The sequence below is a fragment of the Molossus molossus genome, unplaced genomic scaffold (genome assembly GCF_014108415.1).
Source record: "Molossus molossus isolate mMolMol1 unplaced genomic scaffold, mMolMol1.p scaffold_m16_p_6, whole genome shotgun sequence".
Classification (NCBI taxonomy): domain Eukaryota; kingdom Metazoa; phylum Chordata; class Mammalia; order Chiroptera; family Molossidae; genus Molossus; species Molossus molossus.
Genome location: NW_023425399.1, coordinates 76,415,987 through 76,437,912, shown reverse-complemented (window position 1 = coordinate 76,437,912; position 21,926 = coordinate 76,415,987). Strand labels below are relative to the sequence as shown.

At 42.3% G+C, this 21,926-nt stretch overlaps 1 protein-coding gene across 3 annotated transcripts in view; it reads right to left on the bottom strand.

The window, feature by feature from the left end:
• The window catches only part of LAMA3 (laminin subunit alpha 3), a 249,933-nt gene that overhangs the window by 158,870 nt on the left and 69,137 nt on the right, over positions 1–21,926 (bottom strand). For 2 of the 3 annotated variants that reach the window (XM_036245198.1, XM_036245200.1), the window contains exons 8-11: positions 19,017–19,135; positions 10,899–10,989; positions 9,032–9,163; positions 7,638–7,700 (exon numbers count right to left, since the gene is read on the bottom strand). In XM_036245198.1, coding sequence (XP_036101091.1) covers positions 7,638–7,700; positions 9,032–9,163; positions 10,899–10,989; positions 19,017–19,135 — 405 coding nt within the window. Of the gene's footprint in view, positions 1–6,514; positions 6,517–7,633; positions 7,701–9,031; positions 9,164–10,898; positions 10,990–19,016; positions 19,136–21,926 lie in introns of all 3 variants that reach the window. The other variant, XM_036245199.1, reaches the window with a different exon arrangement.

Here is a 21,926-nt window from a genome sequence, read left to right as displayed (position 1 = left end):
GCCCCAGATATGAGCTTTGTACGGTAAAACTTCAATTTAATAGATTCCTATTTATGGACAATCTTGAATTAAATATGTTTTAGAAGAAGAGAAATAAACGTAAATTCAGCTCAACTCCGTGCCATCCGTGGCTTTGGGGCGCTCCCCCCCCCCCCCCAGACAGGAGGCCTGCCCAGCAGTCGGCTGCTCCCAAGCCCGCAAACAAAGGCTCTGGCACCTCAGGACCTTCCTCTGCCTGGAACGCCCGCCCCCGGCTCCTTCTCTGTTCAGTCAGCTCCGAGGACGGTTTTCCCAGCCCGTGTGTAAAGCAGGCTCCCCCTTCCCCTCCCAGTCTCCATCTTAGCTGTGTGCCTTTCACATCACTCCACTGAAATCACTATGGGCTCCGTGACTTGCTCTGACCCGAGAAATGAAGTGAACGGCTGGTGTAGGATTTCTGAGCCCAGGTCACAGCAGGCTCTGTGGTTTCCATTCTCACCCTCTGGGACCCCTGAGACAGCCACGTGAAGTACCCGGTCTGGCCTCCTCGAGGAGAAAGGCCGTGTGGGAGGGACGCCCCGTGTCCCCAGCAGACCCTCCAGCAAGTCCCGCAGAAAGACTGCCCAGCGAGCCCACACAATTGTGAGAAATAAATTGTGTTGTATTTCTCCAAGTTTTTCTACGTTTGGGGGTGATTCATTACACATAATAAATGAGTCAAACATCTAGCAGACTGACCACGTGGTGAGAGGTCACTTTGGGGACCCAGTGTCATCATACAGTATTTCTCAATAAATAAATATTTCTCATCAAGACGGGGCTCTTGCTTGACTTCATTATAAACGGGTGAAAAATGAAGTCAAGCCCTGGCCACTGAAGCTCAGTTGGTTGGAGCGTTGTCCCATACACCAAAAGGCTGCCAGTTCGATTCCTGGTCTTGATCCCTGGTCAGGGCGCATATGGGAGGCAACCGATGGATGTTTTTCTCTAATATGAATGTTTCGCTCCCTCTCCTTCTCCCTATCTCTCTCTCTAAAATCAATAAAAGCTTGTCCTCAGGTGAGGATTAAAATGAAATGAAGTCAAGCAAGAGCCCTGTAAGAGAGGTGGGCATTTTAGAGTTGAGCAAAAAGATGCCCAGAAAGGGTAATTACTTTGTCCAAGGTCACACAGCCAGAAAAGCAGAGTCACGATTTGAACCTAGATCTGTTTGATTCTAAAGCTCATGCTAAAAATATAAGCTGATAATTGATTTTAAAAGCCACGTTCAAGGTATGTCCTAGATTCGTTTACATAGTCAAACCAATCTCTTATTTAAACCATCTACATTTCTATCAAGAACTTTAGTGTCTAATCTGCACCATGGTCCCATAAAAAAGATCCCGAAAGGCTCAAGATTTGACTGGGTTCACCCTGGTTAAGAAAGGGAGGTCTCATGCATTTTGAAAAGATTTTCTACAAGGATTAAAACAATAATTTTTTTTTTTTTTTTTTTTTATCCTCACCTGAGGACATTTTTTGTTCAGATAGAGTAGGAGGGAGAGAGAGGAAGAGAGAGAGAGAGAAACATCGACGTGAAGGGACACATCAAGTGGCTGCCACCCGCACGACCAACCAGGGCCGGGGACAAACTGCAACCAAGATACGTGCCCTTAGCGGGAACCGAACCCGGGTCTCTCGGGACCGCAGGCCGACGCTCTAACCGCTGAGCCAAACCGGCCAGGGCTAAAACAATAATTTTTAAAGTTTAGCCAAATCCCATTCGTTTTGCTTTGCCTTAAACCCTTAATCTTTCAGATAAAAGGTTAGTAACAGTGTTGTGGAATTTTTTTTCCTAATAAAATAATTAAGACAAAAGATCAGGGAAAATCAGAACACCTTTGCAATGTTTGCATAATCTCTGACTTGTTCATACATAAATCAAACAGTCACCTAATTTGACAAAAAGGGCACATTCATCACAGGAGAAGCCTCGGAACACAGGCTGGCATGAGCACTGCCCTGACCATTCATCACCCGAGGACATTTTTCCATTTTTTGTTCAGGTAGAGTGGGAGGGAGAGAGAGAAACAGAGAGAGAGAAACATCGATGTGAAAGGGACACATCGAGTGGCTGCCACCCGCACGACCAACCAGGGCCGGGGACAAACTGCAACCGAGGTACATGCCCTTAGCAGGAACCGAACCCGGGTCTCTCCGGACTGCAGGCCGACGCTCTAACCGCTGAGCCAAACCGGCCAGAGCCGTCTGGATTATTTTGACAACCTCCTAACAGGGCTGTCTGGTTCCTGTCTGACCCCTTCCAGTTCAGTCCATCCTGGTGTCAAGAGTGATCTTTCTTCTCATATCACTGTCCAGTTTAAATTCCTCAAAGGTGACAGAATCCAAAATCCTTGACATGTGTGACATTGTATACCCTTCAAATCTTCCAGACTGCCAGCAGCCCACGTGGCACCTTTGTGCAAACTAGAGAAGGTGTCTCTTCCTCAAGATGCTTTCCTGTCACCTGCTGCAAAATCGTCGTCATAAATATACAAACGTGCAAGGTCCTCAGTGGATGTGGTGTCCCTCAGACGAGAGACAGCTGTGCACTGTGACCTGCAGAGTGGAGCCTGGCTGCCCTCTGATCTTTTCCTAGTCCACTCCCCTCCGTACCCCATGACTCACTTCCGCTTCTTCCCCCTTCCCCGTGATTCAGCCCCAGTGACCCACCTGGCATCCCCTCTCCTATCCCCATGCCTCCTCTTAGCTGCCCCTCTGCCTGCCTAACTCCTTCACCTCCTGCTCCGGGGAAGCCCTTCCAGAAGCTCTACCTACCTCCCATCCTTCTTTCCTCCCTTCCTTTCTTTTTCTGCCATCCAGCCTTCCCTCCCTCCCTTCTGTAAGGGACTGGGAGGATGTCACTCTTGTATGCTCCCATGGCTTTGTGTTCTTGCCCAGTCATGGCGTTAACTCCTGCTGTTATAACCGTTCACCTGGGTGTCTCCTGCAGGGCAGGGAGCTTCCAGGGTGCAGGGACTGGGCAGCACACTGCTGCCTTGCCAGTGCCTAGCACGGAGTAGGCACTTAATAAAAGTTTAATGAATGAAGACCATGCTAAGCATGCAAGACTAGAATTCTTTTCAGTAAACACCGCTCTTTGAATTCTATTTTGTTGGCATCTACACAGAGCTTCAAAACTGAGATATCAGAATTCGCTGGTCCTTTTCTTCAGCCTTACCTAGCAGGTCTCCACGTCAACAGTGACCGCCCCACCCCGCCGGGTTGATGAAATGTCCTGCCTGGGGAAGAACACAGCCAGGAAAGTATGCCCCAGCGGCTCCCTTGCAGCCTCCGAGTTCTCATCCTTAGTCCCGTCCACACTGACCTCAAAACTTTGGCAGTTGCCAGTAACCCTTAAAAAAGTGATTAGGGGAATCAAAACCTTTTCATATTTGTCCTGACTAGCCAGTCTTCCGGCCAAGTGGGCTGCCCCACACCATCATCCTTGGACTGTATCAGCCTCCTAAAGTAAGCACCTAGAGTCTTTCTGCCACCGTGGATTTTGCTTTTCTCCTCTCTGCATTTGAACTTGAAGGGAAAAGCGTGTGCACACGCCTGTCAGCCAGTGTCCCTCTAGAGCAGCGGTTCCCAACCTGGGGGTCGCGACCCCTTTGGGGGTCGAACGACCCTTTCACAGGAGTCGCCTAAGACCACGGGAAAACACATATTTCTGATGGTCTTAGGAACCGAGACACCGATCCTCTGTCCATCTCCAGGCGGGTCCGCCCACATGCAGATACGCCCACATGCAACATGAGGAAGTGTATTCGAGGGTCGCCGCATTAGGAAGGTTGAGAACCACTGCTCTAGAGTGTATGTTTTGCGTATGCTGTGATGTTTAGAAGGAGCCCTCGAAGGGGTGTGTTATACATGGACTTCTAAAAATGAATCTTAAGTGGAAACAACTAATCACTTGGACCCAGAAAATCTTAATCATATCCGGGGTCATTAAATACAGTAAAAAATCCACGAACATCCTGATCTGCAACACTGTTCTGTCCTTCGCTTCACAGCTTCGGTGTCAGAAACTGACAGGTGGATTCTGCAGCAGCGGCTCCCCTACTGGCTGCACGCTGGAGTCGCCTGGTAAAACACCGTTGCTGGCTGTGCAGTCCCAGACCCAGAGATTCTGATATAACCCCGGGGTCCATAAACCGTGGCCTGAGTGCCAAATCCACTCCTGTCTTGGTAAATAAAGTTTTCCTGGAACACAGCCAAGTTCATTCATTTATGTATTGTCTATAGCTGCTTGTACAACAGCGAAGTTAAGTATTGCCACTTTGCCTACGAAGCTGAAAAGAGTTACTCTCTGACCCTTTACAGAAAAGTTTGCCAACCACTAAATGGGAACTTTTACTAACTGGAGGAGTGGTTCGTATCAAGAGACATATGTCAGAATCCTCTGGAAAACTGGCTCAAAATAAAAGCCTGGGCTTCACCCCTGGAAATCTAGATTAAGACCTGGGGTGATACACAGGAATTTATATCCTCTGTATTAGAAGACATGAAGGCATCAATGGGACTTAAAGAATTAAAATCCTCGGGGGTTGAAAGGCGCTTGGTATCCAGTACTGTGTATCCTCTGGCTGTTGAGATGTTTGTGCTTCTCAAGTTCACTGCCAGGAGTTAGGCCCCAAGTTGGATGTTTTTCAAATGCATTAATAAAAGACCAAATTGAAATGGATATCTGTGCATTCAAATTCCCAAATAAATCTAAGTGCACTAATTAAACTTCTTTTCCTTGAGGCTGTTCCCTAATATTTTGTAACAGACATCTGAACTTCCCTTCAAGTTCAATTAAATGTATTTTCCTGAAGTCAACACCAGTCTACTGGGGAGGAAAGGGAACTGAATAACAAAGGAATTACTGTAAACAGACAGTAAGTGGGAGATCTAAAACATTCTTGTGGCAGAAGACCACGGATGTGTGTTGTAATCAAAACTCAAAAGCTGAGTTTCATTCTAGTCAATTAGCAAACATTTTAGGGGAGCGCTGGATTATACTCCTGTGGGCAGGATGCTGTGGTTGGTCCTGTGGGGACCAAGTCGAGCAGAGCTGCCGTTCCCAAGTAACCACGCATCTGACAAAAACTTTAGACAGCACCCCACGTAATCACACAGGTGCCGAGGTATGATCAGAGGTACAGGCAGAGCAGAAGTCGACAGAGCATAGGAAGGAGACTGGATCATGTCACACCTGCTCTCAGTGAGCCCTTTGTGCTGCCCCCATTCCTGTGACACTCCCCAAGCCCATTCAGGCCCCAAGCACGTACACATTCTAGGACGACTCTGTTATACCTTCTCTCTCAACTCCAAGAGCTCCTCCCCACCCTCGCTTCTGCCTCTGACCTTGATTCTTACGTCACAGAAGAGGGTGTCCACAAGCTCCCACGACCTCCTCCGCCTGCCTCTCCCCCAGCCCGTACACACCACCTTCTTTTTCACAGCCTTTCCTGTTTCAATAAATGGCAACATCTTCCTTGTTTTCTCCATCCCGGGCCCTCTCTTTCTCTCGTACCCCATTTCCGGTCCAGCAACCCCCTGGCAACTCCTGCTGGCTCTTTCTTCAGATTCCATACACAATCTGTCTACTCCTTGTCACCTCCGCCGAGACCTCCCGCGTCTGAGTCACCATCATCTCTTCCTCATGGATTATTGCAATACTTCCCATGACGTCTCCCCGCTTCTCCTCTCCCCTACAAGTGGTTTTCAACACAACTGCCACAAAGATCCTTATGCAATATCAATTCTCAGTGCAAAACTCTCCATGGCTCCCATGTCATTCAGAGGAGGAGGTTACGTCTTTGTGGTGGCTGACAGGGGTCTATTATCTGGCCTTGGGAGCCCCCTTCCTTATCCATCTCCCCTTTGCTCACTCAGCTTTCATACATCTGGTCTCCCTGTTGTTCGGTGAACACCCGCAGTGGGCCCCTGCCCCAGTGACTTTGCACTTTCTCTCTGTCTGGGTGATTTTTCCCAGACACCTGCAGAGCTCATACCCATCCACTCAGGGCCCTGCCTATTATCTTTCCAATGAGGCCTTCTCTGACCATCCTATTTAAATCTGCAAACCTCACCTTTCCTATCCTCTCTCTCTGCCTCATTTTTTTCCACAACACTCATGACCAAGGCTGCCTCCAGCCCATACCCTGAGCTGCCACATTGTCACAGAACCTGAAATCCTTAGCCAAAGAGATTTCTCCAGAGACCATCTTATCTGGTCACAAGTGCCCCTCCTCTTCCCACCCAGACCCTGGACCTGCCTGGAGGGGGGCCACGTGTGCTTTCACACCCGTCTCCCCACCTACACCCCAGAGAGAGAACATGTGACCATGAAGCCCCCTTCTGGGCTCCCTGGGGGATGAGAAGCAAAGTCCCTGAGTGACTCAGTTGGTCATGGGCTGTGTGCACGCAATGTTGGTGCAGGCGTGCCCTTCTGAGTGTGTGCACCCCTATGTGTGCCATCATGGGGTTCATGTAGGAAACTGCCCACAGCTCCAGAATCTAACACAAAGGCCTGCAATATCTCATATGGGTTAGTTTATACCTACAGTGTGAATGACTCCTCCTTAAAAGTAGTAAACTTGCATGTCGTAATCTAGCACACTGGGGATTTTATTTGTTTAATAGTTTTATCTATGTTATTGTATGAGTTCCCCAATTGGAATGTAAGCTCTAAGAAAGCTGGGAATGCTAAGTCCTCAGCAATCACAATCGACTATCACAAAATATTCACAGAATGAGCAATTAGGTAGTTGTAGCTCCCACACCTTCCTGCACACCTCTGCCACTCTCTGCCCGGGGTACTCTTCTGGCTGCAGGAGCTCCTCAGCCTTCCTGCAGGCCAAGCTGGAGGGGCCACAGAATCCATGCCCAAGGCAGCCCTCCCTGCATGGCAGGTAACTGAGGTTATCCCTTTAGCGGGGATAACGCTGAGCAAAGTCTGCGCTCAGAGGGATGGAGCTCCGGGTGCTGCAGGAGGACCCTGCTTGCTAATGTATCTACACCACGGGGGGCGACTCTCACTCCTGACTCACGCCCTTAATGATGTTTCCTGGGACCACCTCCCAAACAATCTGTCTGCACTCCTTTCCTTTCTTGGGGTTTCTTTGTAGAGACTCCCAAAGGAGACAGGAGGCACTGATGCAGTGGAAGGTTTTGAGCAAGCTAGTGACTGGTAGTCCAAGCTCAGCTTCATTTCATTAAGAAGTAGTGCCGCCCTGGCTGGTTTGGCTCAGTGGTTGAGCATTGACCCGTGCACCAAGCGGTGGCCGGTTCGATTCCAGGTGAGGGCACATGCCCAGGTTGTGGGCCAAATCCCCAGCAGGGGACGTGCAGGAGGCGGCCGATGGATGTTCTCTCTCATTGATGAGTTTCCATCTCTCTCTCCCTCCCTCTCTCTTCCTCTCACTCTAAAATCAATAAAAAAAAAAAAAGAAGAAGAAGTAGTGCCATTGCAGTAGAAAATCGTAGGGGAAGGATGGGGAGCGCACAGAGGAGGCGCCGCAAGGCACCGCCACACTCCCTGAACCTGGCATAGCTGCGCACAGGAAGTAGGAAAAGTCTGGAGGGCATAACATTGTCATTAAAGTGAGGTCAAAAGAGAGGCTACTTACCTTTTATATCTCCAGCTACTGGGCCTTCTGGACTTGGAGTAGAAATAGGGAAAACGGGAATTCCTAGGAAAATAGTTTATTAAAAAGTACAGAGAAGGGTTAAGGAGACAGTAAAGTTAAATATTAAACTGCACTAACTAGAAAGAAGCCCTCTCTTACCTAGCCTGTGGAGACTAATTTAAAGAAAGGCAATATTGCTACATTTAAAATGCAGCTGGTAATTGAAAGCAGGCTGCTCAGCCATCCTGATTTGTATCTTAACCAAGAGAAATAGACATTTTGCGCTCACAATAGCTAAGTCTCAGCCTATGCAGGATGGCTTGACTTCTTTAACATCCTTATTGGTTTTTTAATGTAAAATTGAGACTAGCTTTTTAAAAATGTTTTCCTTCAAGATCCCCCTCCCCCCAATTTTGTTTACACCATAACATTACTTCAGGTTTCCTTTTTTCACTGAAAAGGCAAATACAATTTCTGGGCAGCCTCTATCCAATAATTGCAGATTCCAAGTCCTGACTTGGTGTTACTGTGTTCTGGCTTAAAGTTGGCTCCTTTAAACATTAGATGGTCATATAATGTGTCCTTCAGACTAGGACACTCGACAGTGCTAGTTTAATCATTACCCTGGGACAGCTGTGAGCCTGGACAGCGAGCTACCCCAGTCACATAGTCACATGTCCTGCCCATATCCCCACGACTCAGCGTGCTCTTCCTGTGGTATAGAGCTGGGAGGGTGGGAATAATGCACAAGAGCCAGTGCGGGGGGGGGGGGGGGGGGGGGCCTCGTCCTGACACCGAGCTGCATTTTTTTTTTACTGTGGCAGAACAGACAGAACCATCGCTCTTATCACAACTTGCACAGCCGATTTCATAGATGCTCCTGCTGCATGTTCTACAGTGTTTCTAACAGATACGGTTTTCTCTCCGAGATGCTGAGATGTTCACTTAGGTCACTGCAGTAGGGGCTCGTGATAACTTGGCCTCTTGTTCATTGGGAAAGAGGAAACATCCTCCTGGTCACCTAAAATGTGACATACACTATGTGTACGCAAAAGGGCCTCTGCAAACCATGACATCCCTTGTAGGTTAATGAAGAAAAATCACACACATGGGTTACTGTTAAGTTGAAATTGCCAATATTGGACCCTTTTGGCCTAATGAGATGGCAATGTCTATGGTACAACCTAACACTTTGGAGATAAATAAGCCTACACAACATACTCGTATAAATTTTATGTTCCAAACCTTTGGAAACACTTTCATGTAAATACCACTCACCTGGCCCCATTGTAGCTTCCCCCGTCCCCCTATCAGGCGCCATGCCCTCAGTCTTAATGCACAAAGCCCAGCTGTGTGCCAAGAAGGGAGGTCTCTACTCCCGCCGTGGTACTTACTCAGGCAAAATGGGAAATTATAGTATCCGACGGCACACTTCTCACAGTTGTCTCCGTGGAAATTGGGCTTGCAGGTACAGCGGCCTGAGCCCTGCTCACAGTCGTCTGCATGCTCAGGGTTACAGCTGCAAGCTAAGAGAATTCCCAGTTTTCAAAAGATCAGCCATTCGCTGCACTTGATAAGGCAACTATGTCTCAATACTTCTCATACAACGATTAATACTTTATCATTGGTCTACAGTCATTCTTGAAAGGGTACCTACTGTTTTCCACTACATATGTGGTTCCCACTGACTGAACCCCGTGGGCCTTCAGAGATGAGCTTCAACGAGCAGCCACCATGAGATGTTCTCGAGAATGCAGTTGATTACACTGCGCCCCGCCCAGCTCACTGCAGAAGAGGGAAAGCCTTCACCAGCTCCAGCAGAGGGGTGGGTGGCTGTGTGCTGGAGCTGCTGGCCACGAGCCAGCCGTGAGTGTCCACACTGTGCTCATCATTCACGGCCGTGGTGTGGACACAGTGTGGGATGCCTAGATGTGGATCTATAATCTGTGGACAGTATAGCAAGAGTGTGCCCATAATCCAAATGCTAGATGCAAGTGATACAGCTTACTGAAGGCAACCAAGGCAGTTATTAGGTTTGCATTTCAGAGGCACATACTTGGGGTATAAGAAGTTTGGTAATGCCTTCCCTTGGGAGCTTTCCTTGACTCGGCAGGTCCTCACCTTGGACAGCAGAAATACTGCCATAACTCAGCTTATATGTCCCATGAGGAACTGGGAGACGGGAGAAGCTGTGAGCATTAAGTAACTTCTCCCTGCCTCACCACAGCCTGGCTTCTCCTGGTGTTCTTTGCTTAATTTGTTTCGGAGATATATATATGCCTTTGGATTCTCTGTGCTAAGCCTCTAATATCTCCATGAGACCACTTCAACGACAAAGAAAGAAATGAGAAAAGTGATAGAAAATTGAATGTCCCAGAGAGAGACCGACCAGAGTTCACACATACTTTGGACTTTGATGCCCTCAAATCTTAATGAAATGACAGATGGATTTGGGAAACAGTGGGCACAGAGACCAACTCCAGGACTGAAATTGTCTTCCAACCATAACAGCCAGAGAACAGAAAAGAACCCAACAGGATACACATGCAGGACAAGGTCTATAACTGCACCTCTGGCTGATCATTCGCCAGGGAAGGACCAGTGGCATTTTCCATATAGTGGATGTGGTATAACACAGTGACTCCAGACAGGTCCAAACTATTTCCTGAATCTGCCCGTTAGTGGTTTTGTCACCTGGGCCAACATATTTAACTACTCAGACCCTTTGGTTTCCCTGTAGCTAAAAAACGAGAGTAATAAGACAATGTCCTAAATTTATTGTGATAACGAAATAAGACATTTATGAAAGTATATAGCAAAGGCATGATAAATTGTAGCTATTTTAAATGTTAGGACTATTATTAAATCCTTGTAAAATCTTTACTATGTTTTGTTTTACTCTACTTCTGAAAACATTTTAAAGCTATTGGAGATCATACAAACACGTCAGAACAACAGGGAACGGAGGAACTGACATCTGTTGCAGGCCCAGTATGTGACAGGCCCAGTGCTTCGCATTCTCCTGGGGGCTTTTGAGGGCATTTCATTTCATCTGAGGGAATATATTATCACTTCTATTTGTATATAAGAAATCCGAGACTCAGAGAGATTACGTAACTGCCTGAGGTCACATAGTAAGAAGTGAACCAATAATATGAAAATATAGGAAAAGAGAGAACTACTAACTGACCAGAATTTAGCCTGTCGACCTCCCTGAAGCACACACACCGCTGAAACACACCAGGTTGAAATGAAACTTACGGATGCAGCCATGGGGGGCCTCCACAGGAACACCACCAGGGCGATAATAACCCTTAGCACACTTTTCACAGTTAATACCAGCTGTGTTATGCTAGAAAAAAAAAGAAAAAAAAAATTTAGAGGGACTACTACTAAAGACGTCTTTATTTTGTGCTATTCATCCTGAGAAATAATTATGTAGTATGCACTTGTAATTTCAAAGTCACTAAAAATAATCATCATCATCATAATAATGATGATAATAAAAGCATTGAACTTGACCTTGAGTCTCCAAGATTTAGCACAGAACACTGGCTTACACGTGGCCCTGGACTTTTTTTCCCATTGGAAGAGGAAATAAGAGTAAGTTCCGTGAACTGGACAACTCAGGTTTCCCCCCATCACAGAATTTGCTTAATGAAGCACCTGACATTTGAGTGAGAACGAAACCTCAAGAGGACCATTCTTCAAAGCTTTATTCAGAAGAAGTGATGAATATTAAATTACCCTTAGTTTAACCCAAGGAATAAAGGGCCATGTGTGTAGTTTTATCTTCTCTGATTTGGGAAGAAATCGCATATACAGATCCTCTTCTCTTGCCATTCTAATTTTATCTGTGCTTTAGTCCTGAAACCATTTCCCAAACATTTTTGTTACATGAATGGAAAATGTAGGTATGCATCTCATACAGAGCTCATTTTAAAGTATAATACTAGGCAGCTTTTTACATTTCATGATTAATCCTTTTAATTGCCACAAAATCAAATTACCCAACATGCATCATCAGTTTCCGAGAACCATGCACCATGGATCTAGCTTAATTCTGCCTCTCTCGTTTTCTAATTTGGAAACAATTAGGAGGACAGTGTTCTTTCATTAACAAAAGGAAAGGCAGTTGGAAGTCAAAAAGAACAAATATAACACACTTGGACCCAAAAAGAGTCTTCAGAGAAGCACAGAGGGGAGAACAAAGGCCCTTTCTGTATTCTCTCCCCCATTTCAGATCATTTTATTAATTACAGTCTTGTGTTTATTATCACTCCTTGTCCTGTAGGCGAAAATCTGAATTCACTTGAACCCTGAGGACTAAAACCACACTGGCCACTTCTCTGCCTGAACATTCACAGTTGGGGCAAATACGAAACAGCTGTAGTTCACGTTCCTTCCCATTAAATGCCACTTAACCTCTCAACTCTGTCGCTTGCCACTGTGACCTAGAATAGACAGAAAATATCAGGTTAACCTTGGCTCCCCAATTTGTTCCCACTGGAGTAGGAAATGAGGAAAAGTTCTCTGAAGTAGGCAGCCTGGGCTTTCCCCTCTTTCACAGTTTGGTCAATGAAGCACCTGCCACAGACAAGTTATATTTTTAAGACATAAAAAACAGCAACAAATGGCCAAAAGAAAACAACCAATGACCCTGCAGATGGAATAATGCCTGTAGTTTGCCTTCAGATCTCAGGTAGTTGTCTAGGTCCCACACCACACCTTGAACACCTTAGATTCCGTCTGTCATTTTTCATAAAAAATCCGTTTGAAATTCTGATGGCAATTGCACTGAATTTATAAATTGGTTTTGTAGAAATATTTATAACATTGAGTCTGGAAACATATTATGCCTCTCTATATGGTCTTCTTTTATAAACTCCAATAAGGTCTTATAGGTTTGAGCAGCTCCACAGTTAATTTTTTCCATTTATTGCCTCTTGGAGTATCTCCAAATCATCCCAACAGTCATAGCTGTGTTCTCCTGCGTATGTGTGTTTCTGTTTTCTATCTAGAATCGCTTGAAATTCCTGGTCTGTTGATGACTCTTATTTTTCACGCTGTTGTGCATTCTAGAAGGAGAGGGCATTTTGCTTATTTATTATCTTTTCTGTCATATTGTGGGATTTGTCGCAGGAGGGAAAGCAACCGTATCTGCCCCATCTGTTTCTGGACCTCGTCTCTTAGCTTTGTGCGGTGTACATGGCTGTGTGCGGCCAACAGTGTGGGAATGGTGAGACCAACGCATCGAGGACACCAACAGCTAGGGAGCAAGCTCAAGACTTAGATCACAAGTCATGTCTCCACAGAAGAAGCTAAAGACTGTTTCAGTTAATGGAGGTAAAGTATCTTCTAGCATCATCTCAAACAAATTGAGTAATCTTCCATCTTAATTAAGAACACCAATATTTCATTAAAGGAAAAGATATGGAAGAGTAAACCCCCCAAAAATGTTGTGTTCCTTGCTTTCTTCTTTCATTGCTCTTTCCCCCCAGAATTTTATTATAAGAAAATTAAAGCTTTACAGTGAACACCTACCTATGTATGCCATATGTAGAGGTTACCATTAACATTTTACAATATTTGTTTTATCACATAATTATCCATCTACTCATTCACTATCTATCCACCAGTCGATCTTACTTCTTATGCATTTAAAAATAAATTGCAGATATCAGTCACTTTTCCCAAAAACTTTAGCGTGCATATAATTAACTGGAATTCAATGTTTATTTTCAGTTTGTTTGGGTTTTTTTAGTGTTAAAGTTATACACACGTGCAAAGCTCTTAATTGTATATTCAGTGATTTCTGACAAATGTCTCTATTTGTGAAACCCAAATCTCTATTTAGATATAGAACAATGCATGATCCCAGAAAGTTCCCCATGACCCTTCCCAGTCAAGCGTCATCATCAACTTCCCACAGTACTGATTTTTTCCCACTATTAATTAGTTTCTCCTATTCCAGAATTTCACTTAAAAGGCCCTTATACTATACATATTCTTTTGGGGGAGTTTCCTTCACTTAGAATGATGTTGTTAAAATTCTTGCATGTTGTTGCAGGCATCTGGGTAGTTTGTTCCTCTCTATTTTTGTTGTTAATCCATTATTTAAATATGCCAGTTTATTCATCCATTCTACTATTGATGGACACCTGGGCTATTTCCAATTTGGTGCTATTGTGCATAAGGCTGCTATAAACTTTTTGTAAACATACATTTCCACTTCTCATGGATGAATGCTTATGAGTGGAACCTGTGAGTCATGGAGTGGGTGCATGTTTAATTTTATTTTAAGAACTGCCAAAATATTTCCCCAGAACAGTTGTATCATTTTTCATTTACACAATGCATGATACTACAGTTGCTCCACATTCTCACCAAAATTGGTGGTAAGTCATTGTAATTGTAATTTGCACTTCTCTGATGATTAATAATGCTAAACCATTTGTTACGTGTTTATTGGCCATTCATATGTCTACTTTTGTGAAGTGGTTGTTCAAATATTTTATTGGGTTATTTGTCTTTTTATTATTGAGCTGTGGGAGTTCTTTATATGTACTGGATACCAACCATTTGTCAGATTTATGTTTTATGAATATTTTCTCCCTGCCTGCGGCTTGCCTGTTTATTTTTTTGTGAGCAGAAGTTTTTAATGTTGATGAAGTCTAATTTGTCCATAGTTTTTCATGTTTATTGCTTTCTGTGACCTAAGAAAACTTTGCTCATCTTTTGAATCACAAAGATATTCTCCTATATTTTTCTCTAAGGCTTTATAGTTTCAGGTTTTGTTTTAGTCTGATCCACACCAATTTAGTTTTTGTATATGATTTGAGGTAGGAGGTCAAGGTTTATTTTTCCCATATAAACATCCAGTTATTCCAGAATCATTTGTTGAAAGGATTTTCTCCCCGCTCCACCCACCATTGGATTGCTTTGGTATTTTTATCAGAAACTAAATGTCTACATAAGTGTGGGTCTGTTTCTGTGCTCCCCATTTTGTATACTGATCTATTGGTTTTTATGTTGATATCACACTGTTTTGATTACTGTAGCTTTATAGTTAGTCCTTAAGCAAGATAATACAAGTTCTCTATCTTTGTTCTCCCTCTTTTATGATTTTTTGAGTTACATTTAAGTCTATTATCCATCTTGAGCTTATTCTTGTGTATGGTGTAAGTTGCGGATCGAGTTTCATTTTTTTGCATATACCTGTTAACTTCTGCTTTTGAATTAGAGTGTTTAGTCCATTAATATTTAATCTGTATTATATGTATTGATATCATTGGAAAATAGGTCATTTTTGTATCTATTTTCTGTTAGCTATTTCATTTTGTTTTTGGTGTGTGTGTGTGTGTTTTATCCTTCTGTTCCTTCTTTCCTCCCTTCTTTGGATTATTTATATATTTTTTAAAACTAAATTACATTTAAATTTACCTATTGGCCTTACAGCTTTACCTCTGCATTGTTTTATTAGTTAATTACTTTAAGGATTACAATATACATCCTTAACTTCTCATAGTCTGATTAGGGTTAATACTGTACCACTGCATGAACAGTGTGGACACTGTAGTCCTATATGTCCTCACCGTTGTTTATGCTATGGTTTCATGTACATTATATCTATACACATTATAAATCTCACAAGACAATGTTATAGTTTTCACTTTAAGCAGCCCTACATATTTTTTTTAATTTTTAAAAATAGTCTTTTTTTATTTAATACTCTTCATTTCTTCCTGAGGATCTGAGTTTCCATCTGGTACCATATCTCTTTGACCTAAAATACTTGCTTCAGCATTTCTGGCTTTTTATTTATTTAATCCTCACCAAAGGATATATATATATATATATATATATATATATATATATATATTTTTTTTTTTTTTTTTTTTTTTTATCCTCACCCAAGGACATTTTTCCATTTTTGTTCAGGCTGAGTGGGAGGGAAAGGGAGGAAGAGAGAGAGAGAGAACATTGACATGAAAGGGATACACTGAGTGGCCGCCTCCCGCATGACCCCAACCGGGGCCAGGGACAAACTGCAACTGAGGTACATGCCCTTAGTGGGAACCGAACCCAGGTCTCTCTGGACCGCAGGCTGATGCTCTAACTGCTGAGCCAAACCGGCCATGTTGAAGGATATGTTTTTTATTGATTTTTAGGGAGAGAGGAACATCAGTATGAGAGAGAAACATTGATCAGTTGCCTCCTATATGAGCCCTGACTTGGGATTGAACCTGCAACCTAGACTGGTAATCAAACCTGAAACCTTTGGTGTATGGGACGATGCTCCAATCAACTGAGCCACCAGAGTATCGGCTTTATTTTATTGATGAATTTTTTTTTTTTTTAACTTTCCTTTTTGAATGATATTTTTGCTAAATACAGAATTCTGGGTTGACAATTTCTTTTTTTCTTTCTTTCTTATAGCACTTTAAAGATATTGCTCCACTATCTTGTGGCCTTCGTAGCTTCTAATGAGGTGTCCACAAACATTGTAATGTGTTCTTTTTCTGTCTACTTTTAAGATTTTCATTTTGTCTTTGCTTTTAACCCTATTAGGCCCAGAGTGGTTTTCTTTGTATTTATCCACTTGGGAGTTCATGAACTCTCCTGAATATTAATCTATTGCAAAATTTAAGGAATTTCCTGCCATTGTTTCTCTTCTTTTTTCCCCTTCATTCTCTCTCCTCTATTCTGGGATTCCAGTTACATGTGTGTTAGACCTTTCCTATTGTCCCACAAGTCCCCAAATCTCTGTTCATTTTTTTTTTTTTTTTATCTTTTCTTTCTCTTTGTTAGACTGGATAATTTCTTTCTTTCTTTCTTTCTTTCTTTCTTTCTTTCTTTCTTTCTTTCTTTCTTCTTTCTTCTTTCTTCTTTCTTCCTTCTGCCTTGCCCTTCCCTTCCCTTCCCTTCCCTTCCCTTCCCTTCCCTTCCCTTCCCTTCCCTTCCCTTCCCTTCCCTTCCCTTCCCTTCCCTTCCCTTCCCTTCCCTTCCCTTCCCTTCCCTTCCCTTCCCTTCCCTTCCCTTCCCTTCCCTTCCCTTCCCTTCCCTTCCCTTCCCTTCCCTTCCCTTCCCTTCCCTTCCCTTCCTTTCCTTTCCTTTCCTTTCCTTCCTTCTTTCTTTTGTATGTGCCCCTAGCAGAACCCGAAACGGAACCCGGGACTCTCTAATTTCTATTGATCTATCTTGAGATCTGCTATCCTTCTTCTATTTTCTTCATCCTGCTATTAGACCTATAAAGTAAAATTTCAATTTAATATATTGTATGTTTTAGTTCTAGAATTTTCATTTGGTTTCTTTTATCATGTTTATTTCTGTTATAGTTATTATATCTTAATTAACGGTGAACATGTTTTTATTATATTTGTGAGCACAGTTATAACAACAGGTCTCAAATCCTTAACTGCTAGCATGGACATCTGGGTCATCTCAGGACTGATTGATTGTCAGGTCTTTATTGATTGTCTTTTCTCATGAGAATAGGTCACTACCTTTGGTTCTTCAAACGTCAATAAATTTTGGATTGTATCCTGGACATTATAAATATTATATTATAAAGACTCTGGATTCTGTAATATTTCTCTAAAGAATATTTTATCTTGTTTTATGAGACCATTGGCTTTACAGAGACTGTAAACTTTGACTCGAGTGGTAACTCAAATCTCAAATAAATTATTTTAGTCTTAGGTGAAATCCATCCTGTGTATGAATGGTTCAGGGGTCAGTCATAAATTTGAGAAGAATTTATACACAGAATTAAGGATTTACTCTCTTGATTTCTTTTTCCCTGAACTCCCCACTCATTTTCCAAAAGCTGTGATTATCCTAAGCTCTGCCCTCTTGTTCTTCGGGCCAGAAAGACTCCAGATTTTCTGGAGGAATTTTAGCCACACCACATGGCACCAACTTTGACCTGCCCTCTGGCTAAAAGTTAATGAAAAAAAGAAAGTAACTATGCTGATCTCTTTTACTAAGTGGCAGCTCCTCTCCAGTATCTTCCTGTTTATGTTTACTCCCCAGTGCCTTCAGATCACTGTTTGGGGAGGGTTTTTTTTTGTTTCTTTGTTTTTGTATTTTGTCGATAGTCCATAGTTCTTATTCTGGGAGGTTTCAGTCCTGTTGGAGCCACTAAACCATACAGAGTCAGAGCTCCCTCCTTGCTCTTTAATTATTAACATAAAATTTCTTTATTCTTATACTAAAAATGGCTAAAGTGATAGAGTTTATGTAATTCATATTTCACTACAATAAAAATTAAGTTAATTATGCTAGTTGCATACCTAACTTAAACAAGGGCATTTAAAATTTAAGTTGGAAAGAATACAGTGAACCTGAACAAGACTTCAATAATTCATATACAAAAGAAAAATGCTTTTGCAGAGCCATTACAAAAAAAAGAGAGAGAGAGAGAGACTATATTGACGTGTTTCTGGAACTGCAAAATACAAAATGTAATATCACCTGAGAAAAGGGATAGGAAGAACAATATATTCTAAAGACATACTGGAGGGGGTCGATCCTGCATTTGGAGAAAGCATCCCGCCTATACATCCTAGTCCAGTGCTTCTGCAATTTTAATTTCATACACATTACCTGAGGGTCTTGTAGTTCATAGCCTTTAAAAGACCCTGAAACCCTGTGATTGGAAACAAACCTATGACTTATATTTTACTTGTATTTTAATTATCTACAATGACAGAGGAGATAGTGTATAGAGTGGGATAAGTGGAGAACGGTAGGTCTCTCTAAACTTGGATGGCCCTGGTTCAATAATGGTAACATTAACACAATATTACTCTAAAAGCACACAAGACTGAGTGACAATATAGACCAAATTCATGAACATTAGACCCTCCTGGGCCATACCCTCCTCTTGGCTAATTCCCAGTGAACCCAATTGTCCAATAGAGAAGATGAAAAATTAGTGTTTCATATTTGATATCAATGGCAAACATCATTAATTGTTCCTCGTGTACTATCTCACCGAGCCTAGATTCAAAATCTGTCTGAACACAAGATTTAGGATCAGCACTGAGGTTGACACCTATTCTCCCTCCAATTTTAGAGCCTTTACACCATAACATGGGTCAGGATGACAGCCAGGAATTCTCCTCTCCATTTAGGCAAAGACTTAAATGAAGAACTTAATCAATGGGGTGTCGACAAACGTGATTCATTCCATTCTCCCTTCGGTCCCTAAAGTACATCCAGCTAACAAGAACTTCTGCGTACAAAAGTGGAAAAACAATTTCAGAAAACACTTCAACTTGCTTATGACTTTCTTGGCATCTTTTTGGGAGCAGGGCTTAATGCATGTCCATCTCCTACAGTGATACATCCACTTTGACTTAAACAGTGCCTCACCTGACAATCAATGCAGACCCCTCCACCTGCATAGACGCCTTGGCTATTCAAGCTTGCCCGCTGCCTCTCAACTTCTGGATCGTAGAAACAGTCGGCAGCGTGGCCATGGCAGTTGCACACTGAAAAAAGGCAATCTGAGTTATTATAGCATCGTGATGGTGAGACACTCGTAAATTCCCCCAGAGAATATTACTGCTTATTGAGCTACATACAGTCTCTTCCAGAACCCAAGGGACACTGAGTAGAACATTTTAGGGACTTTTACACAAAGTCTAGTCTATTACAATTTGCAGTTTATAGCTCTTTCATTTGATATTCAATGGGACAGGTTTCTCTTTTTTTAAAAAAAAAGCAAGCCCTGACTGGTTTGGCTCAGGGTTAGAGTATAGGCCTGCAGACCAGAGAGACATGGGATCGGTTCCCACTAAGGGCACGTACCTCGGTTGTAGTTTGTCCCCAGTCCCGGTTGCGGTCATGTGGGTGGCAGTCAGTTGATGTGTCTCTCTCACATTGATGTTTCTCTCTCTCTCTTCCTCTCTCTCTCCCTCCCGCACTAACTGAAGATAAATGCAAAAATGTCCTTGGGTAAGGACAAAAAAAAACCTGCCAAGACCAAGAGAATGTGCACATCAAGAATAAATAAATAAATAAATAAATAAATAAATAAATAAATAAATAAGTAAATAAATAAATAAAATAGTAACAACAAATTAAGATATCATGCACAGCCCTGGCCGGTTTGGCTCAGCGGTTAGAGCGTTGACCTGCGGTCCGGAGAGACCCGGGTTTGGTTCCCGCTAAGGGCATGTACCTCGGTTACAGTTTGTCCCCGGCCCTGGTTGGTAGTGCGGGTGGCAGCCAGTCGATGTGTCTCTTTCACGTCGATGTTTCTCTCTCTCTCTCTCTTCTGCTCTCTCCCTCCCACTCTTTCTCAACAAAAAATGGAAAAAAATGTCCTCGGGTGAGGATTTAAAAAAATAAAAATAAAAAATATCATGCACAAAGAGAATGATCACTTTTACTGTTATTACTACTACTAACAAGAATAATTGAGTTCCTGGTACACTGTGGAAAGCACTTTAAATGCAGTATCTCAATCAGTGCAATAACACCCTAAGGTAGGTGCTATTATTCCCATAGCCCAGCTGTGGAGGCTGAGGCTTAGAGAAGTTAAGGGATGTGCCCATAGGTACACAGCTTATAAATAAGAGAGGCAGAATCCTGACTTGTCTGTGTTTGATTTCAAAGCTATTCTCTAAGCCCATACTCTAAGCCTTTCATCTCAGCACTATTTATAATAGTGATAAATTGAAATAATCATAATGTCTAATCATAGGGAAACGGCTAAACAAACAACAGTATAATTGTTTGGCTGTCTGTTCCATGAAGCCAAGAACAGCTTGTGTTTCATTTGCAATAGAGCACATTCTCCAGAACATAATGAGAACTCAACAAACACTTTTTGGATACACTTAAATCCATAGATTGACAATATTATGTGCCATTAAAAAGGATGTCACAGAGGGGTTTTTTTTTGTTTTTTGTTTTTTTTTTTCTTTATTGATTTTAGAGAGAGAGGAAGGGAGAGGGAGAGAGAGAGAAACATGGATGAGAGAGAACATCAATTAGCTGCCTCCTGCATGCCCCCCACTGGGGATTTGGCCCACAACCTGGGCATGTGCCCTGACCAGGAATCGAACTGGTGACCTCTTGGTGCATGGGTGGACGCTCAAATCACTGAGCCACACTGGTCAGGCATAAAGAGTTTTTAATAATATGAGAACATATCTAAAAATAGCAAGTGACAAGATCAGAATATAAAATTATATAAATAATACACTCTTGAATTTTAAAGTAAGCAAGAAAAAAACCCACTAAAAAACCTAACAAGATGTTACTAGTGGTTTTCTTTGGGTAGCAAAATGATTGTGATTTTCCTTTTTAAAATAATTTTTTAGTTTTTTACAAGTAATGTGTAATACTTCTAAAATTAGAAAATCTAATTTAAATCCCATTTAGGATTTTCTTCATTGCCAAGATGAAAAAGATCTAACATGAGTGAAATTCTTATTCTCTTTTATGCAAAGTAACTATTCATTACATTCTGCCTAGATCAAATTTTCCAAGTCTTTCTAGTAATTTGTATGTTTTAATCAAGTTCCCAGATAAATCTATCAGGAAATAAGATTGAGTTAAGATTTCAAGTTACTCTGTTTTTAAAAAAGCTGAGCACTTTCTTATTTTCTTTTCCCCCGTGGTGCCATGATTTAAAACAAAATTCAAGCCTTTTATATTTATTGCATCAGTTATTTCTTAAGAAGTATGTTTATTCTGAATTGCAGTAGTTCACATGGAATTTAGAAAATACCTAACAAACAGATCTTAACAGTCTGATTTCCGTATGCTGGTTTTGTAACTTTTGGCCATTCTGACAAGTATAAAATGATTAAAAACTAATAAGAGGAAACTAGTTAAACATTTTCATATGTGAGTAAAGCATGTCATTCACTGAAAGATTCAATTAATCTGAAAAATTAACCAATTGTGAATATCGGAGTTCAAGTGATCACAGTTATTCAAAGTGTCCTAAACCAGACGACCCTGATTATTACTTTTCCCTCTTTCTGGTCCCATTATCTGGGGATGAGGAATGGAGAAGTCACTGAGAAAGTCATTGTTCACTTGACCATGAAGTGAGAATGGCCGTCCAGGTAACACCCGGGCCTGGATACGCACCCGAGTGTCCCCCTTGGGAGCAGCAGCAGCTTCCGGCAGCGTTGAGCTTCCAACACACCCTCGGAGCTCCTCACTGCAAATGCCTTTTGAGTAAGTTTGCTGATCACAGACCTCATCGGTCTCATTTCTTAATAGTTACAAAAATATTTGGCCAAAAGATAGAAAGTACAGATT